Here is a 22039-nt window from a genome sequence, read left to right as displayed (position 1 = left end):
TCACAAGGAGCTTAGAAAAGCGATGAAAATCAAGAGACGTGGAAGGATATGTCTCATAGCATTATTCTTTTGCCGGGTGGAATAAGGCCGCACCTGTCAACGCAGACGACGTTTCTTGTGCAAGAATTTTGCCGGGAAATTTACATATATAATTTAAATTTGTAATATATATATATATATATATATATATATATATATATATATATATATATATTACAAATTTAAATTTAATCTATCGTCATGCATCATATTGCGAATTTAACTACCTTCTATCGTTGGCACTGCAACTTCAAAATAAAATAAATAATTTTTTAAATTCCAATGAAATTGTTTTACAACAAACGCGTGGTATAGAAATTTGTCTTCTCTAAATTCGCATTATAAATATTTCTATATATTTAAAAATTTTCTTTATATTAAGGAATTATTTTATATTATAGTTACTAATGACTTACCCATTAAAAACAAAATCAGGCTAATTGTTGCAAAAATCAATTTGGGTATAGAATTTTGTCTATTTCCTCCCGGGTTTCATTCAACATCTTTTCTTTATTTTGATTATACTTTTCCATCATTTGTTTACGCACATCTGGCCATTCGTGGCATTTGTACAAAGATTGAAATATAGGACATGCATAATTTGGCGAACAATGTTCAGTAGCAAAGTTCAAAGCTAGTGTAACTATGTCAGCCCATCGAACTTTAATGCACAATAGCAACCAAAGAAACCTGTGAAATACTCGATGCATTTTACATTAAGCAATTATATATATATATATATATATAAATGAGGATATGCATATTTACCGTATTTTTTCATTTTTGATATTCTGAAAAAAACGATTGTAAATACAATTCAGTTTTTCTATGGACAGATTTCTATGAAAATAATCTAGGGTGTTTAATAATATTATTTTCTCAATGTTACAGAGGTTCTTCACGCCTGCTGTTGTAGGAGGTATATTACGGACATCCAAACTGACCCATTTTTCCGCGAACCTGGAACACCTTCTTTTCCATAAAGACATTTCCGGCAATTCCGGTATGATGGATGTAGAAAAAATGTCATTGAACCACAAGCGCCATTCAACAAGATCTAACATCTGAAATCAACATAGTCATTATTTTTAATGCTAAACATATGAATATTGACAAAGCTGTAGTTTGTATGTATAAAAAGGATGTTACCCCTACTTTGTCAGGAAATCTTTGACGCAAGTAGTTTAAAAAATCTGTAGTGTTGATGCTTTGGTGTGCAAAATCAATAAAATAAGATTGAAGAAACGGTTCGAATAATGTGGGTCCTCCTAATATATTCTCTAGATGACATAAGAGAAAATATCCCCTTTCGTAAGGCACGTATTTAGTGGCTATGTCAGGTGACAAACATTCCAAATTGGGTAATAAGCATCTTAGCCAGCCGACATTTTTGGGTTCTTGAACCTATAATACAATTTACACAATACAGTTTCAGAAAATAATCCAGTAAGAATTGAGGAATTGGATATGTGTTTATAATGCATACAATGTAAATTATTATTAATTGATAACATTATTTATTACTCCATTTCTTTTACTAATCAAAGTTAATGTCTTACCAAACCATTCAGGTTTTTTAATCCCTCCCTTTGAAGAAAAACTTCTATCTCTTTATGATACAAAACCGAGAAAACTCTGCGTTTAATTTTTCTGGAAATAAAAATGCTGAAACTCTTATTTAACCACAGATGCTCATAATTGCAACATGTAACTAAATTTCCTGCCCAGCTCTGTGAGATGTTCCGAGCTAGCGAATAACTGACGTAAGAACGATCTCCTCCAAGTAGAGTCGGCGAAATAAATGTCACGCATGGACATTCTATTTCGAAATGGGCGATACTTGGTGGAAGCACGCATATATCGTATCTACCTAGAGATATCATTTGAAACGTAATAATATAAACAAAAGAAAGATATTGCACTGCAAATCCAAGTGTGTTATTTTTACACGCAAAAGCGTCTAAAAATGACACATTTGATTGACGCTCTTTTTACATGCTTCTCTCTTCATGTGTTAAATTACGTTATTTAATTATATGAAATTAAAAGATAATACGTTCAATCGTGTTAAGCGACGTGAATTAAAACTGCAAGAAATGCATAAGAAGAGTTTCAGCTAAAATAACACATTTGAGTTTGCAGTGTAATCATGCACAAAAGCAAAAATTTATTACGTATATATAAATTTAAATAAATATATCGAAATATTTTTAAACAATTTAAAGAAATTTATATTTGATTGAAATTAAATAACTAATATTAAAAAATCTAGTCAATACTTTACCCCACACATAAGATCCACACAATCTTTCGGCAATTTGCAACATCTTTTCAATTACAGTGCAACAAAAAATATTGATATAATTGGTGGTCTTAAAAATGTTTTCTTCGGCAAATATATTCATTGTTTCATTAAGTTTTTCTGTCCATAATGATCCCACAGCAATGACCACAGCATAAGATGGTACAGGTAAATTTTGACGGAATTCATATTTGTCTAGTTGCGGATCCTCGCGGTCTATATTATGCAAAAGTGCGGACATTAGAACTCTAAAATTTTTTGGTACCGAAATCTAAAAAATAAAACATACAAATACAAAAAATAGATATGTATTTTATTTTAGGTTAACTAAAACAATTTAAAAAAAATATAGACACATTTATGTTTAAAAACGTTTAATTTATTTTTTGCTAATGCAGTCTATCTCTTCGTAAATCTTATTACTTTTATCAATAATGTCAATAATAATTAATCAAATGTCATTGTATCTATGTAAATGAATAAATGCTGGAAACATACAAATACTACTTGTGTTTAAATTCTTATACCTTAGCAGAGTACGTAAATTTGACAGACGGAGTGTCCTGGCAAGGAAACCATCTTCTAGCGTACGTTAACTATAAAAAATATAGATTTTTATATACTCTACATTTATATAGAAAAATATCTTTGTTTAGTTTTGTCATTTACCTTGTTGTTAGACAATAAAAAGGGATGTTTACCATCGGCAGTTTGCGCAGGTGTTAGCCAATATAATGCAGATGAGTATGGATTTGTTTCATATTCAATTTGAATTTTACATCTAAAAGTATCGTATTTGTATTTAATTCTTACATCAATAACTTTTAGTAAATATATTTCTTTAAAAATATCTTATATTTAATACTCAGGATTATAAATAGTGTCGATAGTTGGTGGTAAGTCTACACAAAATGAAATTCCAAAGGCAGGATTAAATGCAATATGATGATGTAAAGGTGTTCCATCAAGCACGTTTGTGATACGTGATATAACAAGTCCGATGTTATCTAAAAACTAATTTTATTCGATGTTATTTATTAATAACCCACTATACAGTCAAAATTTTTACTCGTTGTGAAAGGAAGTGTCTACTCACTATCTGATTAGTTGAAGGTTGCCTTATTATAGTCAAAATCACTTTTCCTTTAAGAACTCTTCGATTAAAATCCACAGTCAATTCTAAATGAATATGGGTTATTCGTGCCTTATCTAATAATAATTAGAAAAATACAAAAATTAAAGATATTATGTAATAAATGAATATGTAATAAGTAAATACGTGACAAAAAATGATATTGTAATTAAAATCCCTTATATAAAAATTATTATAAAAACTGCGTATAGTATTATTTATAAAGTGCAAACAATTTCCAGACACCTTTAGATACTATATATTTCATATACATTTAATTAAGAAGGTGCTCAGAATGTTGTCAGTTAATAAAGAACTATGAGTAACTGTGAATAATCTAATTTTGAATACTGTACATTACTGAAGAGGTAAGCTTTGATTTGATAGCAGCTTTGATTTCAACCGTCTATGAATTTTGTCTATAACAAATTTCTTATTTTATTGTATTCTTTTTTAAGAAAAAGAATACAAAAAATAAGTAAATTTTAAGTATTTGTATTATGCTTATGTAGCTAATTTTATATATTATATATATTTAATTGAAATACCTGGTAATGCAAAAGAGTGTGGATCTTTAGTAGCTCTTACAATATCCATCTTAGGAAAGTGAAGTTGTAACGCCTCTTCAAGCGACTTGCGATAATAGAACTGTACGTCTAAATTGGGCGCACAAAGGCACAGTAGTGCTCTTAACTTCTATCACTTACTGTTGTTTGGTAACATATTCTGTTTATTAGAACGTCAAAGTGACTGTGACTTTTCGCGCATAAACATATTCGAATTAATTACATTTAGTATATAAATAAAACTGTCACACACTTCGGAACTGGTTTTCTTTAATTATATTTTCTTTAGCTTGTTTTTTTTTATTTTTAATACTCAGATACATATTTGCTTCTGTTAAGAATTATTTGCTTCCCGTGCAATGGTATGGATGAGCGTATGCGTGTGGGTATGGAAAGAGCTCAGTTTCGGTAGTCGGGCGCGAGGGAGCAAAGTCCAAATTCCCTCACCTCGCGCTTTTCTCGCGTTCCGCGATATCGCCGGCTTGCGACAAGCGTCGCCCCTGTACGTGCGAACCTTGACAAGAGAAAGTCCACATAATAAAGTACGCGTGTTCTTAGTCTGCAGAGAGAATTTCTTCGCATCCCGTCCCGGGGGTTGTTATACTATCATTATTAATAACAGTTTTATTTTAAAAAAGCAATCATGGACACCCATGAGATTGTCACCCAGATTTTCAATTTAGAATTATTTTATTAATTGACAATCAGATAATTTTTTTTTTTAATTTATACAGTTATAGTAAAAATTTGCATTATCTTTTTAATATTGTTTAAAAATACGTTTGTAGAGTTTTACATAAATAAAAAAATATGCATAGAAACTGTTTTCTTTTTCAGAAAGATCAAACTCGATCGCTAGATGGCATATTATCTTCCGTGGGTTATATGGAAATTTACTAGAATATCTACGATTTAATTTTTCGAAATTTATTAAACCTGTTCACTTTTGTGATTTTTTACTTCGGTTTAAGATTATAATCAACCTTCTGGAAGTCAAGAAATTCAAGGAAATTTGCTTTTTCTGAATAATTATTTTTCATAAATACTCTATATAATTTGTAAAGTTTTTTTAGTTTATACTAAATTAAATATCTTATTTGTTAACTCCCAGTTTTTTACAACTTAAATAAACATGATATCTCTAAGTATATTAACACTTTGCCACCCCTTCTTTTGAAATAAGTTGTAAGGACGCTCACGGCAGAAAGTGAATAAATATGCGATAAATAAGGTTTTTCTTGCATCCGTCTACATAGTGCAATAACTAATACATAGTTAGCTTTTCCGTTAAGTTTTAACTCCTTCGGTAAAGAGCCACTACCACCACGACAATTTGTCGTACTCTTGAGAGAGTTAAGGCCGGAACACAAACAAAAAGGTACAAACAATAAGAATAGGGAATAGTAACAGAATATAGATTTTCAACCTATCGGAAGCCGTATATCAATGCATTCTGTTCTTATTCCCTGTACTTTTGTATTGTGCTCCGGTGTTATAGTCGACAAAGAGCCATGTGAAATCATCATAATGTTCCAAAAAATAAGCACTCGACTTTGCAGGATATATGCGCGCGCGCGCACGCACACACACACACACACACACACACACACACACACACACACACAATCGGCACGAAATATTCAACATAATAAAGTAGCACACATAATCTGAAATTATTTGGAAAATTATACATTTATAGAATATTTCGCGTGGAAAGTGCAGTATGCGTGAACTATTTCGACATATATATATTAGTCATTTATGGCTTCCAATACTCTTACATGTACTTAAACGAGCCTGTAAAACGCGTCATAAACCCATGTGATATGCATAATATGCATAATATGCATAATACCACAATAAGTGATATGCATTATATAAGTATACATACGTTTAAAATTCGCGCACTTTTGCATGCGCGTGCGGCAGCTGAGCGTGCGCATGTGGCCGCAGGGCATGTTGAGTGTCGATTACCGAGATAATTTTTTGTTTTGAAGACTAATAATAAACCAACAAACACTAAAATTAGACCAACAATTATCAGCAAACGATTACGCATCGATTAGGCTTTTTTGAAATTAAAAATAAAATTTTTCCGGCTAACTTAAGACTAATTTTTCTTTTTTAATAAAAAAAAAAATTAGGAACCAACAAACGTTGTAATTAGGCCAACAATCACCAACAAACGACCAACAAACGATTAAAAAAAAAAAAATTAATAAAGTCGAAGTTGACCGGCTTGGGCCGGTATCACAGGGCCGGTATCACACAGTCTCCTTTAACGTGATCCTCCGATTAAACTCAGTCTTCGTCTCTTTCTAGGGGGACAGTTAGAAAGATATGCAGAGTGAATTTAATGAGAGAATCACGTTAAGGTGATCCTAAAGCTGTCTGTAATACCTACACTCGTTTTTAACAATATTTGCTTCGTATAAAAATTCTACAACTTGATGTTACAAAATGAGGGTGTAGTAGGTCCATTCAGTTTCAGTAGACATCAAGGAATATCATACCGTTTGTAGAATTAGGCTGAGACTCCAAACAAAAAAGTTAAACGAAAAGTTACGATAATGTACGTACATTACGTTCACGCGTAATCGTACTTTTCGTTTAACTTTTTTGTTTGGAGTCTCAGCCTAATTCTACAAACGGTATGATATTCCTTGAGGTCTATTGAATGAACCTGCACCCTCATTTTGTAACATCAAGTTGTAGAATTTTTATACAAAGCAAATATTGTTAAAAACGAGTGTAGGTATTAAGTCCAATGTCCACGCCCGGGAAAAAATATTCATATCTGACAGTATATATTTATATATGAACATGTGAAACTTATATATGTTCATATATGTTCATATATAAATAAGATATGAACAGATATAAGTTTTACATGCCCATATATAGAGCATATATAATCATATATGGTTATCTATTGCCATATATGATCAGATCGTATATTATACATGACACAAGATCTGATCATATAAGTTCATATATGGTCAGACATATTATTATGTGTAGCAGATATGACACTATACATAATCGTATCTGGCCTTACATGATCGTATATAAAGAATGTTTGGCCATGTATTATCAGATATAATTATATATGGTCATACATAACTATATCGGCACTGTACATGATCATATATGACAAGACGCGATGTATATATGACCAGACTGGGATATAATGATATAAAATGTCCGGGAAAAATATTCATATCTGACAGTATATGAACATATATAAATGAGATATGAACAGATATAAGTTTTACATGCCCATGTATAGAGCATATATAATCATATATGGTGATCAGAATCATATATGGCGATAGATAACCATATATGATTATATATGCTCTATACATGGGCATGTAAAACTTATATCTGTTCATATCTCATTTATATATGTTCATATACTGTCAGATATGAATATTTTTCCCGGACATTTTATATCATCCCGGGAAAAAATATTCATATCTGACAGTATATGAACATATATAAATGAGATATAAACAGATATAAGTTTTACATGCCCATATATAGAGCGTTTATATATATATATATGTGTTTTAAGTCCGACAAAGTCCATATTGACACGCAGTTTAAAAAACTGAAAAATATATTTAATAATAATTTATATTGTGAAATATTATTAAGCACCCAGATCCACTTCGACCAAAAACGGCATCTCATTGCTTGTGTTATTTTAAATTTTTCTTTTTTTCTAATTTTGCAAAGACACTTAATCTTTTTTAATTGACATATTAATTTTTATCAAATATTTTTATAAACAATGAAATTTTACCTTCGTGAAAAAAACTGTTATATAATATATATTATAGTTCTTATAAATAAATATATTAATCGTATTATTTTGCAAACATAATATCTTATAATTTAAACTGAAAATCATATATAATCATATATGAACTTATATAGTCATATAAGATTATATATGATCAGATCAGATATTGCATCTCAAAGTATCCGATAGATGGCATTCGATGGGATCTGTTTCTCGTATTTAAAATTTGACCAACAGTGTTATAAGAATGGTATCAAAAGACACGACACTGTCTCGCGCTATGAAGCGGCACAATTTTTGTATCAGTTGTATCGTGGAGTCCACTTTTATAATAAAGTGGCACACTTAAAAAATAACTTTTGAAAATATATAACAATGTTCTGAAACTTACTTAAATATATATGTCCAGATTAAACTGTGTCAGTTCGTATCTGATCATACCTGATCATATCTGATCAGATATTAACATATACAATAATACCAGATCATATATACTCAGATCTGGCCAATTTCCATATCTGACCATATATGGCCAATCATATATGATTATATATGATCATATATGAATATTTTTTCCCGGGCGATGCAAGAACTGGGTCCAAGTTTCGGTTTAAGCCAATGAAACTTCTGGTTTTCTGTAAGAGCTGCAAGTTGATTGGCTTAAGCCCGGTGTCCACGATGCAAGAACTGTGTCCAAGTTTTGGTTTAAGCCAATGAAACTGCTACTTTTCTGTAAGAGCTGCAAGTTGATTGGCTTAAATCCGGTGTCCACGATGCAAGAACTGTGTCCAAGTTTTGGTTTAAGCCAATGAAACTGCTACTTTTCTGTAAGAGCTGCAAGTTGATTGGCTTAAATAGAAACTTGGACACAGTTCTTGCATCGTGGACACCGAGCATTACAGACAGCTTTAGGATCACCTTAATCGGAGACTGTGATACCTGTGATACCGGCCCTTTTATAAGTTACGGTACGGTCGGTACGGGAGCCGACGGTAGTAGCAGAGAGAAACCTGAGAGCGGCCATCCCGCTTCGAGGGACGCCTGTCCTAATCTGCCCTCTGAGAAAGTGGACGTCAACTACGGCGTTACGCTCGGTAACGATCAGAGAGAACTCGGGTAACGATACATGGGTTCGTATCCGTGCTATGGTTCGTGTCCGAACTACTCAGATGGAGGGGATGTGGTGGTCGCGCAAGCCCCTCCTCTGTCAGTGTACGCTCGGCACTCGGCAAGCTTCGCGCGGGGAGAGAAGGGCAGACATACGATCTGCTGTTTCCTTCTCTCTTGAGCTGTTAGAGGCCACGCATTTCGGGTATCGCCTCTCGTGTCTCGACGAGTGCCGAGTCTCGAGTTGGCAAATCGACGATGCGCTATGTTACATTTATGTTTATATTTACGAGTTTTAATTGTTATATTTATAAATAGTGCAATTATATTTACAAAAAAATTGCAAATTAATAAATAAAATTTATTATACATAAAATCGCGTATGATCATGTACTTCCGTAGTTTTTGTACCGTTAAAATTAAACATAAAATTAATTAATTAAATAAATATTTATAAACATAAAAACTAAAATTCGTAAATGTAATGTATAGAAATTCCCGTTCTGGCCAATATGCTTTTTTATCTAGAAAAAAAGTCATATTAAAAACATTAATTTTGGCATAATATTTTTTAATATTTAAATGCATAATAATAGTAAAATATTAACTATCAAGAAAAAAAGGTAGTTTATAGTGTTCTTTTTACTCTTATTAAATTTGCCAAATCACGAGCACCAAAAGAGGGATATTGGATTAAAATAAAAACAATTTATTATACAAATAATGCACACGGTTAATGTTTCGACTATAGTTAGTCTTCTTCAGAACGGATTATTACGAAAGAAGAAGATAATAAATATCAAGAAACATGATAATTAATGTTCATTTTAACATACTAAAACATTAAACATTAGTCTAAACTAAAACATTAAACAATCACCTATCAATATAAACAAAATAAACAAATAATCTAATTGAATCACAAATATAAAAACGCCGGAATAATCGAATGAAACCATGGCAAGATAAATTTATATTTATATTGGGAAGTGGTAAAATCTCTTCCGTCAGTAAGAGAATGTAAAAAATTATTAACGGGGGTATTTTGATTTAAAAGATCTTAAAATATATATTTTGCAGGAATTTTTTATAGGGAAACGAAGAAAGTGAATAACGTTAAACTTTGCATGTTTATTTCACCTTATTTTAAATTTTTATTTTTATTTTTTAAGTAACAAAAATGCTTTTTTATTCTATTATATTATAGGTATTCTGGAAGGATAAATGACAGACGGTGTAAATAATTCTAGCTGCATGTTCTATAAGTATCTGAAACGCAAAAAGCCAAAATTTTTTATTCAGAAGAAGTATATGTGGCTTTATATCGTCTGAACTAAAACTAAACCAATATTTCCATTCTAGGCAGCCTTTTTATCAAAAATATTATTAATCAATATTAAATAAACAATTTACGGTCTGAGCTTGGATTTTATAGTAACCTAATTATATTTTTTATATACTATATTTACATATTTTTTTCAACCTTAATAAACTACGCGCCGACTAAGGGCCAAAGCACATATGACAATCGTAGTCGTGGACGTAAGTAACGCACAAGCTTTTGCGTATCCTAATTTGTCAGGTCGAAGACTACGACTGTCGTATATCGCTACGCCATGTTATGTGCTTTGTTTTTTTTTTTTTTTTTTTTTTTTGTTGATCCGATGTCCACGTTGCGGTACCCAGGAACTAGCCTACAACCCGCATATAGCATAAACATAAATAAATATATAGACAAGTAAATCTTGGAAGTACGTTTCATTCCAGAGTGTAGAGTTTGGGAAAAACTTGCAAAAAAACCCATGTCAAGCAAATTTAGTAGGAAAAGAAGGGAGTGAGGGTGAAAGGGAATTAATATATCAAAGAATATATTACATCTAATTATGTAAGAAATGCTTGGGCAATCTACATCTTATTCTCATAGGAACATCTCCAATGTCGTAATTGCCAACGTCACGGATAAGCGGATTATCATGCTCCGGATTGTACGCTTTATTAACCATATCGGTAACAACTTCACTAACAGGCTGAATTTGAGCCTGAACATGAAGGTCAGCGACCCGCGTGCTCCGAGGCAGATCCAGAATAATTCGAAGAAATTTGTTTTGCAAAATTTGCAAGCGTTCAAAGTAGGTTTTGCCTACGGGGGCCCACACAGGAGCAGCGTAGAGCAAAACCGGTCTGGCACAAGTCTTATACAAAAGCAGTTTATACTTTAATAAAAGATCGCTCCCTCTTGCGATAAGAGGGAAAAGCCCCTTCATAGCGCCATAAGCTTTAGAGACTCTATCACTAACCGCAGGACCCCAGCGAAGACCCGTATCTATTTTTACTCCCAGGTATTTAACCACCCTGGACCATGGAACGTCAAAATTTCCCATCTTAATCAATGGAGGCAGCGGGAATACCTTGCGGGTAACAATAATCGCCTCAGTTTTCTCATTGTTGATGACCATCCTCCATTCCCGAAGGAATTGAACGATGGCATCAACATGCTCCTGCAGCCTAAGGACAAGTAACGCCGGACACCACGACGACGTGTAAACGGCGGTGTCGTCCGCGTACACTGCCAAGCTGGTTTTAGGATTTCTAGGTATATCATTGATGAAGATGTTAAACAACACGGGTCCCAGGATAGAGCCCTGCGGTACCCCAGTAGGGACATCAAAAACGGAAGACTGACCCCCCTCAAAGCAAACAAAAAAGGAACGATCCTGAAGATAAGAACGTAAAATCTTAATAATAAATAAAGGCAAACTCAAGAGATTTAATTTATATAATAAAGCCTTATGCCAGACAGAGTCGAAGGCCTTCTGTATATCCAACAGCACCATGGCTGAACTGCGCTTTTTATTAATTTCCATTGCGAAAGCCTCCGTTACTCTGAGAAGCTGCTGAACAGTGGAATGTCGTGGTTTGAAGCCAAATTGTTCATTGATTATAATTTTATTTTTATAGAGAAAAAAATTAATTTGAGTTAACAAAACCCTTTCATAGATTTTACTGAGCGCGCTCAATAGGCTAATTGGCCTATAATTAGCAGGAGAGGATTGAGATTTGCCAGGTTTAGGAAAGGCAAGAACTTTGGCCGTTTTCCAACAGGATGGAAAGTAACACAAGCGAAAAGAGGATAAAATTATGTAGTAGATTTGCAGGATAATTTTAAAGGATGAATTCTTAAGCATAGAGGTGGTGACTTTGTCAGAACCGGGAGCTTTATTGTTAGGGAAAGTTTTAATAATATCATATATTAAACGGGGAGTAATAAACTCAAGATTACAGTTAGGAGAGGAATCATCCAAACTATTGACGAATTCGTTAACCACAGCTTCATGAGGGGAAGTGAGTCCGTCAGCGTCCTGGTAAACTTTATGAAAGTTTTGAGCCAAGAGCTGAGCTTTTTCACCGGGGTCGTAAGCAAACGCGCCGTTATCCAAGGAAAAGGGAGGCGCAGGAGTTTTATTTCTTTGGGGAGATTTAGTTAAACTCCATATACTATTATCACTAGTTTTGGCTCTCGATAATCGTTCAGACCACTTCTTGTTTTTAGCGTCCCGTACCATATTGTGAATAATGGATGTGAGAACATTGCGATATCGCTTAAATTTTTCTAGACCAAAACGTTGAAATTTATGACGATAGTAATTACGGAGCTTAATAAGTTTATTAAGATCCGCAGCCACTGTAGGATCATCAGTGATATAATTTAAATTATAGTCTAATAATTTAGAAGATTGCCTAGACGTGCGACAAAGGAACTGTTGTAAATTATTTATACAAAGATTAATTTCAGATTCGTTAGATAGATTATAAGTTATTTTCCATTTCGTAGTAGAAGATTTAAATTTTTTCCAGTTAACTTTATAAGATTTAAGAGATTTTCTCTCGATGGTGGAGTTATTAAGAGCCAGCATGATAGGAAAGTGATTGGAGGATAGGTCATTTAAAGTGAGACAGGAATAGTTATTGTTAACATTTTTAGAAATGAAAAAATCAATGTTCGAAGGATATTTGCATGGGGCTTTATGGGAATAGGTTGAACTGTGAATCAAATTAAAGTTGTTATTATTAATAAAATTAAGCAGATGAATACCTCTACTGTTGTTCGTAAAATTATTCCATGAGCGATGCTTGGCATTAAAATCGCCACCAAGCAATAGTTGATGGTGATCTTTAAAAACATCTGTGAGAAGATCAACATCAAATCTAACGCTGGGAGAGATATACGTTACACCCAAAGTAAGATTTAGACCGGACAATAACCTGATCAGCAGCAGCTCACAACCATTCAGAACCGGAGCAGGCAGCGTATGAAAGCGCAACGAGTCGCTGACGATAATGGCCAAGCCCCCACCCTTAACACGCGGGGAATCTAAGCGCACAATTTTATACCCCGAGAAATTTAATTTGGTACTGGGATGCAGCCAAGTTTCCGTGACCATAGCAACATCGACATTGTTGGAGAGAAGAAAATGGTGAAATTCCGCGTTTTTATTATTTATGCTTGTGGCATTCCACAAGCAAATCTTAAGAGGCTCTGTGAGCGGAGGCATTTCAAAGGCTCTCCGCCGCCTCAACAAACGCCTGTAATCTGCTAAGGCCATCGGAGCAGGAGGCCAACTTTTTGTTTAAATCTCTAATAACTGAGAGCATTGTTGTAATGTTCACTAATTGGCTAAGTTTCTTAATCTCAGAAACAAGGTCATTAAAATTGGCCACGTCCTCCGACGCATCAGGGCGTGCATTATTATTCAAAGCCTCAAGGTATGTTTTCGGAGGTAAATATTGAGTAGGTTTATTTATCTTAGGGGCAGACGAGACATTTGAAAGCAAAGGAGCCGTTATATTAGAGGAGGGGAAAAGAGCGTGCAAGTTTTTATTGTTAGCATGCGGGTTGTTTGCCAGATCAGATGGTCGATTCAAGGCCGTTCGCTTCTTGAGGAACTTCAAATATGACGGGCATTGAGAGTAACTAGCCGGATGATCCCCGGAGCAATTCGCACACTTGGCCGGTGAGTCCGGATCCTTCTTACAGCTTGAAGTTATATGATTTTCGGCACATTTGACACAACGAGGCCTTTTATAGCAATTCGTAGAGGTGTGGCCAAAGGCCTGACATCGGTAACATTGTAGTACTATTTTTCTATTAATGTATTTATCCCAGTAGATCTTTGAGTAAAAAAGGAATCTGATTTTCCGCAATTGAGTCAGAGAAAATTTAGAACTCAGGTTAATTTTGTAAGTAGCATACAGGCTATTCTCGTCATTCAACATCGTGCATGAGTTGATCTCTATTCCGAGCTTCTTTAATTCGTTTGTGATCGTGAGGTTAGGGATGTTAGGCAGACCCTTTAAGGTGACCGTGGTCGTTTTCTCCTCCGGCAGAGAGTAAGTGTGAAAGGAATATTTACTAGCAATTGCAAATTTCTTAAAAGCCGTGAAGTCGTCGATTTTGAGAAACTGGATTTTTACTTGATTTCCAAGGAATTTTACATGGAAATTCTCTCCGACATCCATTTTTAGTGAGTCAATAAAAGCGGTGTAATTCGTTATCCTCGAAGCAAGATAAATAGGAGGAGGCTTCCTAGTTGCTTTCGGTATGGTATGAGTCTGATTCGTCTCATCGCTGGCTTGATGAGCCTGCACACGATTACTTTCGGGGTCGGAAGCATGCAGTCCCGAGCAGGACTCCCCGGCCTCGTCATTCAAATCAACCGCATCAGCCAAAAATTGAAAGCGATTAAAGGTAACAAATTTACCTAGATTATTGGTGTCAGTATCCTCAATGCGAGGAAGCTTATCAGTTCCTGAGGATGCAGTCAGCGCCTCAGTGTCGAGTACCTTTCGCTTGAGCGAAGATTTCGTATTCAGCCTACCCTCCGAGTTGGAGGGGTGTCCAGGCGGGGAATCCAGACTCTCCTCCACGACGATGCAGAGGCCAAGAGCCACAGAAGTCGGGGAAGGCACCACCCGTACAGGAAAGTCTTGTAATGAGCACTAACTCAAATATCAGACGTGACGCAGCGAACTAGAGTATGCCCCACCGCAGCTTCTATGTGCTTTGGCTCTCACTTGTCAGACTTATAACACAGCTCCTATTAGAGTAGTAAAAACCCCTCACTCCCCTCTAATTAAATCGATTTAAATAATAGTAAAGAATTTACTACTCCAACGGGAGCTGTGTTGTAAGTCTGACAAGTTATGTCGGCGCGCAGTTTATTAAGGTTGGAAAAAATATACGTGTAGTACACAAAAAATATTATTAGGCTATTAAAATCCAAGCTCGGACCGTAAACGGCTTATTTAATATTGATTGATTGTATAACGGTCACATAAAACGGGGGGTCTTATTTCTCTTATATTATTAAAAGTATAACTTTTTTTAAAATTTTGTTAGTATTTTATTAAAAGAAAAAACTAATAAACGTATAATGTTTATTCTAGTTCAGACAATAACCACACTTATTCTGAATAAGAAAATTTTTTGTTTTTGGGTTTCTGATATCTATAGAACAGCCAGAATCATTTACTCCGTCTGTCATTTACACCTTCTAATGATCAGGATATAACATAGAAAAAAATAGCATTTTTCTTACTTAAAAAATAAAAATAAATTCTTAAAATAAGGTTAAATAAGAACATGCAAAGTTTAACAATATTCGCTTTCTTTGTTCCGCTATAAAAAATTCCTATGTATAAAAAATACTTATTTTTAAGACCTTTCAAACCAGAATACGCCCTTAATTTATTGTTTGTTATTAATATATTGTTATTAATTATATACATATAAGTATTAGAAAGCATATAATATAAAATAATTTCAATATTCAAATTATTGTAATAATAATAAAAAAATCAATTATTTACATTTTCTTCTGTGTGTGTATGCGTGATGTTATTGACAATATATAGTTTCTTTGCACGTTTACATTTCTTTTACAGATTTTTTACACGCTTAATTTTCACAAGTGTGATGTCAAATACAGACAAGATTTTTGTTTATCTGTTATAAGCGTTATTTCGAATGCAAGATTTTAATAATCAAACGTTTTTAATAATCAAACATTTTTAAACTGCAAACGAGGGACAAGCAATATCATCTACACAGCATGTAGCCTTAAAATATGATGATTTTTTCTAGCAGCACTATATAGCGTATAATTTGTCCGCCGACATTACGAATTTCTTCTGCAGCAACACATAAAATGTTGAACAGTTTCCTCGAATGGTTGTAACAACGTCTGTATGTCCTTGCATTATTAATTCATTAAGGTATTGTTCACATTCTCATTCTAAAATAATAATCCTATTAAAAAATGTTTATTCTTCTTTAAAGAAAATGCTGCCTCAAATGTTATTCTTTCAAAAAATTTTGACAGACTTGGAAGAAAGAGTTTATAGAGACAGAAACTTATCTTAACTTTTAAAATATATTTTAAATTTCTTTAATGCATTTAATGCGCGTGTGAGTATGAAAATGCAATTTGTTTTTCTAAATATGATAAATATTATTTTTTAAAAGCTTAATGACAATAATAATTAACGGCAAGACGTTTGTGTGTGATAAAAAATTTACAACATAAAAATACACAAATATATATAATTAAATGTAAAATATGTCTGTTTAATTAATAATATTCACGATGTTTAGAAATACAAATTGGATTTTCATATTCATACGCGTGTGGCCGGGGCGTATTAAAAAAAGAGGTGTGGCCTCGGAGGGTTAATGATGCAAGAGCATATATGCAGACGTTGTTATAATCATTCAAGAAAACTCTTCAATATTTTATGTGATTGTTGCAGAAGAAATTCGTAATGTCGGCGAATAAATTATACGCTAGTGCTTCTAGAGAAAATCGTAGTTATTTAAGACTACATGCTGTGGATGATATTGCTGGTCACTCGTTTACAGATTGAAAATGTTAAACGTTTGATTATCAAAATCTTGCATTTGAAGTCACGCTTATAACAGATAAATAAAAATCTTGTCTGTATTTGACATCACACTTGTGAAAGTTAAGCGTGTAAAAAATCTGCAAAAGAAATGTAAACGTGCAAAAAAACTTGTCAATAATATCACACACAGTAGAAACTGTAAATAATTGATTTTTTTATTATTACAATAATTTGAATATTGAAATTATTTTGTACCATATGCTTCCTCACACTTATATGTATGTAATTAATAACAATATGTTAATGACAAATAATAAATTACAAGGGCGTATTCTGGTTTGAAAGATCTTAAGGACGTTCTCCGGAAAATCGATTTTCTCTAGATTTTTTTTAAAACTGTAAATATACATTAATTTTTAGGTGTGCTTTATGCGTCGTATAAATTTCAGTACCTCTTACGGTATTAAAAATCGAGATATTGAGCTTCAAAGTTTCAACTTTTAACATGGAATTCCTATTCCGAGTTATTGTAAAACAAACATTATAATGAATTTTGAAAAAAGGTTTCTCTAAATGTTTTTGAAAGACTAGTATATGATCCATAAAAATAGAAATAATATGCGATGAGTGTCAATACCCTTGCGGTACGCGTTTTCGAGAAATACTTGTGTAAAGTACGCGATTTGATGAATTTTTCGCTCGGTTCAGGAATGACAGAAGAGGAGAGGGGACAGTTATTACTTGGCAACGCCGCATGAGTTCTCACGCGTGAAGTTAACTTCTTATTTTTTAGTTGTTATGTGTAATATTTTGTATATAAACAATGAAGGGTCAAAGCACATAACATGGCGTAGCGATATACGACGGTCGTAGTCCCCGACCTGACAGATCAGGATTACGCCAAAGCTTGTGCGTTACTTTTACGTCCACGACTACGACTGTCATATGTGCTTTGGCCCTAACTTTAGTAAAATAAATTTTTCTTTTTAAGCATGAATACAAGTTGAGCACGACTGGAGCCGGAGGTTTTTAAAAATAGGTATTTTTCAGAAATTTTTAATTAGGTGAACGAAGAAAGCAAATAACGTTAAACTTTGCATGTTTTTTAAATCTTATTTTAAAAATATATTTTTATTTTTTAAGTAAGAAAAATATTCTTCTTATCTATGTTATATCTCACTAAAAGACGTAAATAAGAGATGAAGTAAATGATTCTAGCTGTTCTAAATATCAGAAATGTAAAAACCAAAAACTTTCTTATTCAGAATAAGTGATGGCTATCGTTTGAGAACTAGAATAAACATAGTTTATTTGTTTTTTTTTTTTAATAAAATACTAATAAAATTTTGAAAAAAGTTATAATATTTTTAATAAAAAAGCCGCTTTTACACACACAGAATAGAAATATTGAGTTCAGACAATAGCCACACTTCTGCAGAATAAGAAAATTTTAGCTTTTTGTGTTTCAGATACCTAGAACAGCTAGAATTATTTACACCGTCTGTCATTTATAGTGACCAGGATATAACAGAAAAGAAGAGCATTTTTGTTACTTAAATAAAAATAAAATTTTAAAATAAGGTGAAGAAAACATGCAAAGTTTAACGTTATTCACTTTCTTTGTTTCCTTACAAAAAATTTCTGAAAAATATCTATTTTAAAGATATTTTAAATCAGAATACCCCCGTTAATAATTGTTTACATTCTCTTCCTGACGGAAAAGATTTTATCACTTCTCAATATAAATATATGTATATCTTGTCATGGTTTCATTTGATTACTCCGGCGTTTTTATATTTGTGATTCAATTAGATTATTATTTATTTTGTTTATATTATTAGAAAATTGTTTAATGTTTTAGTCTAGTAGACTAATGTTTAATGTTTTAGTATGTTAACTTAAACATTATCATGTTTTAATATTTATCGGAATTTACGTTGCGACTCTCAGAAACTTGTTATTTTATTCTTTTGACGCACTTAACATGTAAGTTCTCACGATGTACTTGCGATATGTCTCCCACTTTTTCATATTTTATATCTGACATACTTATATTGACATATTATTTGTTCTAGCGTGGCGTTCGCATGATGTGGTTTGGGCGCAACGTCTTGCGACGCATGATTTATTGTTGCGTATAATTATGTATAATCTCACTTGAGAAGGACCCAATCGGGGTCGAAACGTTGTGAGACGAATAAATACTTAGAAATTGGCCAGTTGAGTCGCTTAATCTCGATTATTTTAATATTTATCTTCTTCTTTTATATTCATAGTAATCCGTTCCGAAGAAGACTAATTATAATAAGTACAGTCGAAATGTTACCCATGTGTATTGTTTATTTAATAAAGTGTTTTTATTTTTATCCAATATTCTTTTGTTGTTGCTTGTAATTTAGCCGTAATTTGGCCAATTGAACATGCATAGGTAAAATAAATTTAATAAGAGTAAAAGAACATTATAAACTACAATTATTTCTCATAATTAATAATATAATTATTGGTATGCATTTAAATATTACATGTAAATATTATTATGCTAAAGTAAAGGTTTTTAATGTAAGACTTTTTTAGATAGAAAAGCATATGTATAGAACCGTGATTTTTATACATTACATTTGCGAATTTTAATTTTTAAGTTTATAAATATTTATTTATTTAATTATATTTGCAATCTTTATATATTTATAAATTTCTAATATATATACATATATATATTTATTTATAAATATAAAAATTAAAATTTGTAAATATAAACGCAAATATAACGTATAGCGCATCGTCAATTTGCCAACTCGAGACTCGGCACTCGGCGAGACACGAGACACGAGACGCGAAACCCGAAATGCGTGGCATCGTGGTATAGCCGGCGCGTGCTAACGGCAACGCCGCGCCGGCAACGTCACAGCTCAAGAGAGAAGGAGACAGCAGATCGTATGTCTGTCCTTCTCTCCCCGCTCGAAGCTTGCCGAGTGCCGAGCGTACACGGACAGAAGAGGGGTTTGCGCGACCAGCATATCCCAGCTCCGGTAACTTAGCCGGTCAACTTCGACTTTATTAATTTTCATATTTTTTATCGTTTGTTGGTCGTTTGTTGGTGATTGTTGGCCTAATTACAACGTTTGTTGGTTCTTAATTTTTTTTTAAATTTAAAAAGAAAAATTAGCATTAAGTTAGTCGGAAAAATTTTATTTTTAATTTCAAAAAAGCCTAATCGATGCGTAATCGTTTGCTGATGATTGTTGGTTTAATTTTAGCGTTTGTTGGTTTATATTAGTCTTAAAAACAAAAAAAAAACGAAAAATTATCTCACATATTAAAGTAATCGAAGATTGGCAGATAATTTGTAAGAATAGTTCTTGCTAAGAAGTGGAATATAGACCTGAGATACATATAGTACTTATTTATTGTAAAAGACATGAACATTAGGATCTATATGAAAATTGTATGAAATAATAAGGTTCTTAAAAAAAAATGACGTTTTGTTACTTCAAACAAATCTATAATTTTTACAGTAAAACACTTTCCACAAGTGAGAAACGGAAGCATACATTGGAGAAGTAGGTTTTTTTTCAAGAAAATTCTACTAGGAAACGTATATTCACGTATGAATACGAGAATTCTCTTCAATTTTATGTACATTCAATCAGGTTGAAGCTTATATTCTTATAAAATAATATATATTCTTAATGATCACACACATAAATAATCTTTATTTATAAAAATACAACTTATTTAAATTTCAGTTCTTTAAACGCAAACATAATGCGCATATCATGAAACACTGTATCATGTTTTTAAGTGATATCACATTTAGGTATGTATGATATACTTTATTCTATCATTTTTTTTTAGCACATATGGTAAGTTTGACATTTATTTTATACGTACTTTGACAATTAGGCGTCTTGAATGAAGAGTTCATGGGAAGAAAATGATAAATTCATAATTAATCCATTTTAAGCACAATTTTATGTTTAAAAGTAGAACTTATAAACTTATACACCATGTTTCTTGATCTTTTCGCGATTTTCTGCCGATGTTAAGGTCCGTATTCATGGCAGTTTTATAGATGTTAGCCTTAAATTGATAGAAATAAAGCTTAAGTCGTAGGCAAATAAACCAATCTTCGATTACTTCAATATTTGAGATAATTTTTCGTTTTTTTTTCGTTTTTAAGACTAATAATAAACCAACAAACGCTAAAATTAGACCAACAATCATCAGCATACGATTACGCATCGATTAGGCTTTTTTGAAATTAAAAATAAAATTTTTCCGGCTAACTTAATGCTAATTTTTTTTTTTAAATTTAAAAAAAAATTAAGAACCAACAAACGTTGTAATTAGGCCAACAATCACCAACAAACGACCAACAAACGATAAAAAAATATGAAAATTAATAAAGTCGAAGTTGACCGGCTAAGTTACCGGAGCTGCATATCCCCTCCATCTGAGTAGTTCGGATACGAACCATAGCACGGACACGAACCATGTGTGTACCGTTACCGAGCGTAACGACGTAGTTGACGTCCACTTTCTCAGGCGGCGCGTCAGTATACGTCCGCTGGAACGGAATGATCCCGGTGGCCGCTCTCAGGTTTCTCTCTCTGGTAGTAGTGATATTTCAGTCGATTGGCAGACCTGAAGGACCGCGCGACCACAAACGGACGGTTGGCAGAACCGAGAGCGCCGCGACAAATGGTGCGGCCGCCTCACGAAGCATCGTTTTGAAAAGTAACGGCGACGCCGAGCGGCTGAGTTGACTACGCGCGTCACGCGTCTCGACGCTCAGGATACGGTGTGATAGGATGCGGTGAGCCTGCCGGAACGATTCAACGATGACGGAATTCGAGGAGACGCTCGCACCAACGGCGGAGTTCGACATGTGAGTAAATCACGCTGGCAGTTTCGACACTCTCCGATCCCCCTTCGCCTCTGTTCCGTCGACCCCCTCCGCGCGTTTGCTCGCTACGAGTGCTACGACTCGCACGTGGGAGCCCTGCGTTTGTAAATATAAATAGACACATATATTTCTGCCCTCTCGCTGCTCTGTGCGATGCCGTTTCTGTCAAGACGCACCGGAGATTCGACTCGTTACTCGTGTGAATTACGATAATAAGTGACGTCACCGCGTTCCGTATTCCGTATTGTTTATAAATCACCCGGCCTTTGCCTAATCGATA

The 22039-nt window shown here is 33.4% G+C and overlaps 2 protein-coding genes and 1 long non-coding RNA gene across 3 annotated transcripts in view; 2 read left to right on the top strand and 1 right to left on the bottom strand.

Moving 5' to 3' along the window:
- Positions 1-232: 232 nt before the first annotated feature.
- Positions 233-4384, bottom strand: LOC139816217 (leukotriene A-4 hydrolase-like). The gene is made up of 11 exons (XM_071783618.1): positions 4022-4384; positions 3438-3550; positions 3207-3355; positions 3011-3122; positions 2869-2937; positions 2324-2612; positions 1599-1909; positions 1195-1443; positions 808-1103; positions 456-729; positions 233-287 (listed from the first exon to the last, which is right to left on the bottom strand). Exons 1-10 carry the CDS (start codon positions 4068-4070, stop codon positions 492-494), a joined length of 1875 nt encoding a protein of 624 aa, XP_071639719.1. The 5' UTR covers positions 4071-4384; the 3' UTR covers positions 233-287; positions 456-491.
- A 4457-nt stretch (positions 4385-8841) lies between these two features.
- On the top strand, positions 8842-19224 carry LOC139816149 (uncharacterized). Its single transcript, XR_011732950.1, has 2 exons — positions 8842-8977; positions 18929-19224. It is a non-coding gene; the product is annotated as an uncharacterized lncRNA (long non-coding RNA).
- Positions 19225-21594: 2370 nt separating this feature from the next.
- Cnn (phosphodiesterase 4D interacting protein centrosomin) overlaps positions 21595-22039 on the top strand; it is a 31273-nt gene continuing 30828 nt past the window's right edge. The window contains exon 1 of the mRNA XM_071782531.1: positions 21595-21741. Within this exon, the coding sequence (XP_071638632.1) occupies positions 21695-21741 (47 nt within the window). The 5' untranslated portion in view covers positions 21595-21694. The remainder of the gene's footprint in view (positions 21742-22039) is intronic.

Source organism: Temnothorax longispinosus, chromosome 7 (assembly GCF_030848805.1).
Source record: "Temnothorax longispinosus isolate EJ_2023e chromosome 7, Tlon_JGU_v1, whole genome shotgun sequence".
Lineage (NCBI taxonomy): Eukaryota > Metazoa > Arthropoda > Insecta > Hymenoptera > Formicidae > Temnothorax > Temnothorax longispinosus.
The sequence above is the reverse complement of the archived record's forward strand: the minus strand, read 5'-3'. Positions and strand labels throughout refer to the sequence as shown.